The sequence below is a fragment of the Oncorhynchus nerka genome, linkage group LG24 (assembly GCF_034236695.1).
Source record: "Oncorhynchus nerka isolate Pitt River linkage group LG24, Oner_Uvic_2.0, whole genome shotgun sequence".
Lineage (NCBI taxonomy): Eukaryota > Metazoa > Chordata > Actinopteri > Salmoniformes > Salmonidae > Oncorhynchus > Oncorhynchus nerka.
In genome coordinates, this window is record NC_088419.1 from 31748009 (window position 1) to 31758124 (window position 10116).

Here is a 10116-nt window from a genome sequence, read left to right on the forward strand (position 1 = left end):
AATTGTATTATTCATTCTACAAAATAATGCCACGGAATTCTAAGCAAATCCTGTCTGCTAAATTAACTAGTGTATCCCACAGCCGTATGGCATAGCCAGATCAGGGCCTAACACATTTAAATGTAGATGTTCCAAAGGTCTGCATCAGTCAGTGGCTTGTAGGCTATGCGTGGAAGCCAGGAGATAGTAAATGTATGTTTAATTAACAGTCAATTACTGTGAGACCGACCAGTTATTTGCTTGACAATCACCGGCTGACGAGAATACATGAGCTCCACAGCCCTATCCCCAGCCGAGTCATACCAAAGAAATGTTTTATATTGTTATGGTATATTCTCTCATTATTTGTGCATTTTAATGGACCCCAATGTAATGAAGACACTCAAACCTGCTGTTTCCATTCTCCTAAATTGCTTTGAATCTCTCTTACATTTTGTTTCAGTGAAAAGACAGAAGCGAAAACACAGTTTCCGGTGGTGAAGAAAATGCAGAGGATTTGGGCTTTAACTGCTGCACTTTTGGAGAGGCTAATCCATTAGGAGAACACTAAATATCCACATTATGAATATATTCATCAAGTTGTCTGAGGACTTGAGCCAGTTAATTACTGTGCATATAACAGGAAATGTAATTAATAGAGCACTTTTGTTTTTGTGTACAAATAAATGTGGCACCAAATTTGCATCATTCTATGAATTTCCAAGCATGGATCTGTAATCCTTTGTCCTTCTGACAATAGTACTGCACTGGGTATGGTTCCCTCGTCCCCTTGGTTTTAGTCGGTCATCCTACCTGAAAAATACTTTTGATCTTGGGTGGTGTTTTTACCCCAAGTTCCCCTACAATTGACCCATGTTACATTTAGCTCCACTTAACCCCTATTACTTAAAGTGAATTGCGGCGCGTTGAAGCCCTTAAGTCTAATGCATCTGTTACTCTAAGTGACACAATAGATTTTAAAAATTAATCTGTCAGTTTCAGATGGAGAACTGTTTTTTTTTGCATTGGCAGCGTCCCAATCCACTGCATACGCCTATGTCGGCCTTTCGCATCTGTGTTGAAAAGTGGCTGAGCTACAGCAGTCTTTGTCAGACCATGAGACATCCCGAAAATTGGTCTTCACAAGAAAACGTCTCTGTAGCGTCCGAAAGGTTTGGCCTACAACCCTCAAGTGTCACGGGACTCGTCTTAAGGTAACCCGTACAAATGAATAGAAGTATGGAGGCAGTTTTGTGCCAACAAAGGGGTTAAATATGTCCAACAAATGTTTTTTAGCATTATTACGTCTCCAAGATATAGGCCAGACATTTCAAAACTTGAACCCTTATGATTTAATTTTGTCCTTTTTCTTGTGCCATTTATCAATGCGTTTCTATGGGCTTTAGTAGTAAAGGCCAAATTCAATATTTTTGATACCTAAAGGGGTCCTAAAATTCCAAATCAAATGGCTAAATGATCCATGGTATGACCATCCACCAAAACAATTTCATATTGCTTTGTAGAACTAGCGTTAGTGCAATGACTTGAAGTCTATTGGTATCTACTACCATGCTAGCAGATACCATACCTTTATACTCTTCCGGCGCCGACAGAGATGGCCGCCTCGCTTCGCGTTCCTAGGAAACTATGCAGTTTTTTAAATATTTTTTTTTACGTGTTATTTCTTACATTGGTACCCCAGGTCATCTTAGGTTTCATTACATACAGTCGAGAAGAACTACTGAATATAAGATCAGCGTCAACTCACCATCAGTACGACCAAGAATATGACTTTCGCGAAGCGGACCCTGTGTTCTGCCTTTCACCCAGGACAACGGAATGGATCCCAGCCGGCGACCCCAAAAAACGACTTTGAAAAAGGGGAAAACGAAGCGGTCTTCTGGTCAGACTCCGGAGACGGGCACATCGTGCACCACTCCCTAGCATTCTCCTCGCCAATGTCCACTCTCTGGACAACAAGGTTGATGAAATCCGAGCAAGGGTAGCATTCCAGAGGGACATTAGAGACTGTAACGTTCTTTGCTTCACGGAAACATGGCTCACTGGAGAGACTCTATCGGAGACGGTGCAGCCAGCTGGTTTCTCCACGCATCGCGCCGACAGAAACAAACATCTTTCTGGTAAGAAGAGGGGCGGGGGCGTATGGTTTATGGTTAACGTGACATGGTGTGGCCAAAACAACAGAGGAACTCAAGTCCTTCTGTTCACCTGATTTAGAATTCCTCACAATCAAATGTAGACCGCATTATCTACCAAGGGAATTCTCTTCGATTATAATCACAGCCGTATATATTCCCCCCCAAGCAGACACATCGATGGCTCTGAACGAACTTTATTTGACTCTTTGCAACCTGGAATCCATATATCCGGAGGCTGCATTCATTGTAGCTGGGGATTTTAACAAGGCTAATCTGAAAACAAGACTCCCTAAATTTTATCAGCATATCGATTGCGCAACCAGGGCAGGAAAAACCTTGGATCATTGCTATTCCAACTTCAGCGACGCATATAAGGCCCTGCCCCGCCCTCCTTTCGGAAAAGCTGACCACGACTCCATTTTGTTGATCCCTGCCTACACACAGAAACTAAAACAAGAAGCTCCCGCGCTGAGGTCTGTTCAACGCTGGTCCGACCAAGCTGATTCCACACTCCAAGACTGCTTCCATCACGTGGACTGGGATATGTTCCGTATTGCGTCAGACGACAACATTGACGAATACGCTGATTCGGTGTGCGAGTTCATTAGAACGTGCGTTGACGATGTCGTTCCCATAGCAACGATTAAAACATTCCCAAACCAGAAACCGTGGATTGATGGCAGCATTCGCGTGAAACTGAAAGCGCGAACCACTGCTTTTAATCAGGGCAAGGTGACTGGAAACATGACCGAATACAAACAGTGTAACTATTCCCTCCGCAAGGCAATCAAACAAGCTAAGCGTCAGTATAGAGACAAAGTAGAATCTCAATTCAACGGCTCAGACACAAGAGGTATGTGGCAGGGTCTACAGTCAATCACGGATTACAAAAAGAAAATCAACCCCGTCGCAGACCAAGATGTCTTGCTCCCAGACAGACTAAATAACTTTTTTGCCCGCTTTGAGGACAATACAGTGCCACTGACACTGCCCGCAACTAAAACATGCGGACTCTCCTTCACTGCAGCCGACGTGAGGAAAACATTTAAACGTGTCAACCCTCGCAAGGCTGCAGGCCCAGACGGCATCCCCAGCCGCGCCCTCAGAGCATGCGCAGACCAGCTGGCTGGTGTTTGCGGACATATTCAATCAATCCCTATCCCAGTCGGTTGTTCCCACATGCTTCAAGAGGGCCACCATTGTTCCTGTTCCCAAGAAAGCTAAGGTAACTGAGCTAAACGACTACCGCCCCGTTGCACTCCCTTCCGTCATCATGAAGTGCTTTGAGAGACTAGTCAAGGACCATATCACCTCCACCCTACCTGACACCCTAGACCCACTCCAATTTGCTTACCGCCCAAATAGGTCCACAGACGATGCAATCTCAACCACACTGCCCTAACCCATCTGGACAAGAGGAATACCTATGTGAGAATGCTGTTCATCGACTACAGCTCGGCATTTAACACCATAGTACCCTCCAAGCTCGTCATCAAGCTCGAGACCCTGGGTCTCGACCCCGCCCTGTGCAACTGGGTACTGGACTTCCTGACGGGCCGCCCCCAGGTGGTGAGGGTAGGCAACAACATCACCCCGCTGATCCTCAACACTGGGGCCCCACAAGGGTGCGTTCTGAGCCCTCTCCTGTACTCCCTGTTCACCCACGACTGCGTGGCCACGCACGCCTCCAACTCAATCATCAAGTTTGCGGACGACACAACAGTGGTAGGCTTGATTACCAACAACGACGAGACGGCCTACAGGGAGGAGGTGAGGGTCCTCTGAGTGTGGTGTCAGGAAAATAACCTCACACTCAACGTCAACAAAACTAAGGAGATGATTGTGGACTTCAGGAAACAGCAGAGGGAACACCCCCCCTATCCACATCGATGGAACAGTAGTGGAGAGGGTAGTAAGTTTTAAGTTCCTCGGCATACACATCACAGACAAACTGAATTGGTCCACTCACACTGACAGCATCGTGAAGAAGGCGCAGCAGCGCCTCTTCAACCTCAGGAGGCTGAAGAAATTTGGCTTATCACCAAAAGCACTCACAAAGTTCTACAGATGCACAATCGAGAGCATCCTGTCGGGCTGTATCACCGCCTGGTACGGCAACTGCTCCACCCACAACCGTAAGGCTCTCCAGAGGGTAGTGAGGTCTGCACAACGCATCACTGGGGGCAAACTACCTGCCCTCCAGGACACCTACACCACCCGATGTCACAGGAAGGCCATAAAGATCATCAAGGACAACAACCACCCGAGCCACTGCCTGTTCACCCCGCTATCATCTAGAAGGCGAGGTCAGTACAGGTGCATCAAAGCAGGGACCGAGAGACTGAAAAACAGCTTCTATCTCAAGGCCATCAGACTGTTAAACAGCCACCACTAACATTGAGTGGCTGCTGCCAACATACTGACTCAACTCCAGCCACTTTAATAATGTAAAAAATGTATCACTAGCCACTTTAAACAATGCCACTTTTATATGTTTACATACCCTACATTACTCCTCTCACATCTATATACTGTACTCTATACCATCTACTACATCTTGCCTATGCCGTTCTGTACCATCACTCATTAATATATTTTTATGTACATATTCTTCATCCCTTTACACTTGTGTGTGTGTATAAGGTAGTTGTGAAATTGTTAGGTTAGATTACTCGTTGGTTATTACTGCATTGTCGGAACTAGAAGCACAAGCATTTCGCTACACTCGCATTAACATCTGCTAACCATGTGTATGTGACAAATAAAATTTGATTTGATTTTCACAGAATTTCTGGTAATGTCACACCGACTCGCGCTGCCTCTCTTCAGCGCTCGACGTCGCCGGTCTACTAACCACCGGTCATGGCACCATCAGTACACACATCTGCTCCTCATTACGCTCACTTGGACCTCATCACCTTGATTACTCCCTTTATTTAGCCCTCAGTAGCCTCCGTCATTAGGAAATATTGGTTTTGTTCACGTTCAGTACGCTTCTCCTGTTTTGTTTATCTGCCTTCTCTTTTCATTAAACTTACCTTCTGCACCTGCTTCCTGACTCCAACCGTTTACGTTAATTAAGCCATTAAATATAGCAATCACAATCATTATTTCAATATTCCGTCTGTCTAATCACATACACAGTCCTTCGGGTCCGTAGATCTATGGTCTCCTTCCTAACTTAACCCAACATTCTGAAACCTATTAAGTGCTTATTTATTAGAACTGACCCTTAAGTCAATCTAAACCAAATTCTTAAGGGTTTTACCCCTAAGAAATACCATAAACAGGAAATATCTTACGATATTGATTTCCAAATAAATGACAATTTACCAAATGATGTTATTGTACTTAGGAAATACCTTAAGTATGGAATATCACAATTTCCTTCCCAAATCTTGGTCTTGCAACTTTGATTACTAAATAATGTACATTTACCAAACACTAAAATATCACATTTAAATAAGCCTGCAAATTTGACCCAATTTGTAAATGAATAGGGCACCGAGCTGGTAGTATGACTAGGTAACAGACAACTCCTTTTGTAAGGATTTTTAATAAGGTCCCTCGATTAGTCGTTTGGCCAAGGATTGTATGGGTCAAAGCTGAGAAATATGGGTCAACTTCTTCTCGAACCGCTTTCATCCGGGTCACAGCACTAGATTGTTGAGGAATCAGGCAGAACTCATTAATCAGCAATAAGAGTTTATTCAAGCAATTTGCAGGTAAGTTTACACTCAGGATAAAACCGGAGAGAAACTTAAAATGTACAGAATCGCAGAGTATACACCTACACAAATAACTGCTTTCCCTCCCTTAAAGCATTAGACCAAAAATAACAGGTTCTAACCAGTTCTCACAGCCTACAGTGCAGTCAAAGTATTCAGACCCCTTGACTTTTTCCACATTTTGTTAGGTTACAGCCTTATTCTAAAATTAGTTAAATTGTTGTTGTTTTTTCCTGCATCAATCGACACACAATACCCCTTAATGACAAAGCAAAAACATGTTTTTATAAATTTGAGCAAATTTAATTTTTAATTACATTTGCATAAGTATTCAGACCCTTTATTAAACCTTTGCTGAAGCACCTTTGGCAGCGATTACAGCTTCTAGTCTTCTTGGGTATGACACTACAAGCCTGGCACACCTGTATTTTAGGAGTTTCTCCCATTCTTCTCTGCAGAGCCTCTCAAGCTCTGTCAGGTTGGTCGGGGAGCGTTGCTGCGCAGCTATTTTCAGGTCTCTCCAGAGATGTTCGATCAAGTTCTAGTCTGGGCTCTAGCTGGGCCACTCAAGGACATTCAGAGACTTGTCCTGAAAACCACTCATGCGTTGTCCTGTTCGAAGGTGAACCTTCACCCCAGTCGGAGGTCATGAGCGCTCTGGAGCAGTTTTTCATCAAGGATCTCTCTGTACTTTGTTCCGTTCATCTTTCCCTCAATCCTGACTAGTCTCCCAGACCCTGCTGCTGTAAAACATCCCCACAGCATGATGCTGCCACCACCATGCTTCACTGTAGGGATGGTGCCAGGTTTCCTCCAGACATGACGCTTGGCATTCAGGCCAAAGAGTTCAATCTTGGTTTCATCAGACCAGAGCATCTTGTTTCTCATGGTCTGAGAGGCTTTAGGCAAACTAAGTTGGCTGTCATGTGCCTTTTACTGAGGAGTGGCTTCCACCTGGCCACTCTACCATAAAGGCCTGATTGGTGGACTGCTGCAGAGATGGTTGTCCTGGAAGGTTCTCCCATCTCCACAGAGGAACTCTGGAGCTCTGTCAAAGTGACCATCGGGTTCTTGGTCACCTCCCTGACCAAGGCCCTTCTGCACCGATTTGATCAGTTTGGCCGGGCGGCCAGCTCTAGGAAGAGTCTTGGTGGTTCCAAACTTCTTCCATTTAAGAATGAAGGCCCCTGTGTTTTTGGGGACCTTCAATGCTGCAGACATCTTTTGGTACCCTTCCCCAGATCTGTGCCTCGGGCACAATCCTGTCTCTGAGCTCTACGGACAATTCCTTCGACCTCATGGCTTGGGCTTTGCTCTGACATGCACTGTCAACTGCGGGACCTTATATAGACCAGTATGTGCAATTGCAAATCATGTCCAATCCATTGAATTTACCACAGGTGGACTCCAATTAAAGTTGTAGAAACATCTCAAGGATGTTCAATGGAAACAGTATGCACCGGAGCTCAATTTCGAGTCTTATAGCAAAGGGTCTGAATACTTTTATGTAAAAAATTTTAAAAAACGTTTTTGCTTTGTCATTTTGGGGTATTGTGTGTAGATGTATTAGGAAGAAAAATCATTTAATCCATTTTGGAATAAGGCTGTAATGTAAGAATGTGGAAAAAGTCAAGGGGTCTGAATACGTTCCAAATGCACTGTATGTATTGCTATAGGCATGTTTGTATTGTTATCAAGGAATTGCCTGAATGTCTCTTCTGTCTGTTTCTCGCTCTTTTCAAATGATTGAATTGAAAACAGGTTTATTCGTTACTGTTTTTCAATCTCATGAATAGCCTTGCTTCTAAAACTTGATGCTGTGCCCCAGCCTCCAGCCTCTCGGATCACCGCCCAACCACCAGCTCCAAAGGCAAGTGCTTAATTAGCCATTTTTGACGACCCTCCCACTCTGTCTGCTGAATTCTTTCACTTTGCTATTTTCCTGAATAGGATGTCGGTGGGAGGAGCCGGGAGGTCGTCAGCCGTTCATTGATGAGACAATCTCCATGCAGACACACTTGTGTTTTGGTTGTGGCATTTTGTGGCTTGTTTATTTTGGCACCTCAACACCCCTCATTATCACCATCTATGTATGCAACCACTCACTCACACACCATTGTTAATTGTATATGTTTTACTTTAGTTAAGGAATAACACTTTATCTTCACGTTGTCTCCCTCTTTGTTTTCGGGCTACGAGCTGGTTCGTGACACATTTAAAAGTGTATTTGTCATCGTTTAACGTTGGAGAGTGCTAAGATATTAGTGTATCATCAGCATTTATACAGCCAGGACCATTGGCAGAGGGGATTAGCCCTTTGGGAATAAGTAATCCCACGCTGCAGGCCTGCAGTGGAGATGGCACCTCCAGCATAGACATGGTTAAAGACCTGCCTGTGTTTGGGAGGGAAGTGATTGCTACCCATGGATTATGTGGAAATGCCAATAGAGGGACTTTAGCAAAGCTGACCCTTGATGAGAGAAGTCTAACTGATAATTGGTAAGGGAAACATTTAGATCCTAATGCAGCAATAAGTTATTTCCAGTGGCAAAACCCATTTAACTCAAATGTTTTACTTTGACCCGTTTGGATTTGTGGAAATTGTGCAAAACAAGTTTCCAGATAAACCATTCTCCCCACCCCCCGAAAAATGAATCCGAGCAGCACTGAGGGAGAAGATGAACGATATAGGTTTATATACCTTCTTGTCAATGTTTTAATATACACTTTTCTTCTCGGTTTGATAAAAGAACGCTTATTGGGCAACATTTCCTTTAACCCCAAATGACCCCTTATTCAGTTCTAAACTCAGCAAAAAAAGAAACATCCTCTCACTGTCAACTGCGTTTATTTTCAGCAAATTTAACATGTGTAAATATTTGTATGAACATAAGATTCAACCACTGAGAGACAAACTGAACAAGTTCCACAGACATGTGACTAACAGAAATGGAATAATGTGTCCTTGAGCAAAAGGAGGGTCAAAATCAAAAGTAATAGTCAGTATCTGGTGTAGCCACCAGCTGCATTAAGTACTGCTCCTCCTCATGGACTGCACCAGATTTACCAGTTTTTGCTGTGGGATGTTACCCCACTCGTCCACCAAGGCACCTGCAAGTTCCCGGGCATTTCCGGGGGGGAATGGCCCTAGCCCTCACCCTCCGATCTAACAAATCCCAGACGTGCACAATGGGGTTGAGATCTGGGTTCTTCACTGGCCATGGCAGAACACTGACATTACTGTCTTGCAGGAAATCACGCACAGAATGAGCAGTATGGCTGGTGGCATTGTCATGCTGGAGAGTCATGTCAGGATGAGCCTGCAGGAAGGGTACCACATGAGGGAGGAGGAGGGCTTCCCTGTAACGCACAGTGTTGAGAATGCCTGCAATGACGACAAGCTCAGTCCGATGATGCTGTGACACACCGCCCCAGACCATGACGGATCCTCCACCTCGATCTTTGTCCTCCAGCTGGTCCACATGAACGGTTGATTCAACTCCCTGATTCTCTCAACTCTCTTCTTAGCAGCCGACTTGATGTCGGACCACTTCTTTTTTACAGCGTCACTGCCCCTTGCCATACCCCCGACGGCAGAGACAGACTCGGCCACTCTCGCCCATCCTCTCTTTTTCATCTCGCAGTGACCCCGCAGTTATCGAGTTTCCCCAACAGCAACCGTTTCCTGGCTGCTATTTACCTCCATCACTTCAAGCTCTTGTTTACTTAAGTTTTTTTTTATTGTGCTTTCCTTGGTTATCCATTTTTGGTTTTGATATAGCTAACGTAAGTCTGGTGGCTATAATGTGTGAAAAATAAAGTTGTTTGTGTGTATAGAGTTTGCAGCCAATTTTAAAAAAGGTATTCTCGAGACAAAGCAAAAAAATGATTGTAATAAAATGGAAATATCAACATTTAATATAGAGAGCCAAATCCTATCACATAGGCTTATTTATTGGTTTCAAGCACGTCACTAATGTCAATGCCACATAAGAAGATATTTACAAAGTTCAGACATTTTGCACTTGAGAAATAGCAACTTTGCTTAACTTTCTTCATAATTCCACGATAACTAAACCCTTGTTTTATACGCTAATGAAAGCAATTAAATGTTTAACTCAAACTTCATCTGAAAGTTATGGAGTTTCGTAGAGCATATATTATCATTACTGCCCTTATATACTTCCAAAAAAGGTCTAAGTAAACATGTAATCAATGATCTTTCGGGATACTGTACTGCTGCTGGATCA

The 10116-nt window shown here is 43.9% G+C and overlaps 1 protein-coding gene across 5 annotated transcripts in view; it reads left to right on the plus strand.

Annotated features, from left to right (window-relative positions):
* LOC115107858 (snRNA-activating protein complex subunit 1-like) overlaps positions 1-696 on the plus strand; it is a 29736-nt gene extending 29040 nt beyond the window's left edge. For all 5 annotated transcript variants that reach the window (XM_029631555.2, XM_029631554.2, XM_029631556.2 and 2 more), the window contains one exon: positions 443-696. In XM_029631555.2, the coding sequence (XP_029487415.1) occupies positions 443-480 (38 nt within the window). In that variant the 3' untranslated portion in view covers positions 481-696. The remainder of the gene's footprint in view (positions 1-442) is intronic.
* Positions 697-10116: the final 9420 nt, after the last annotated feature.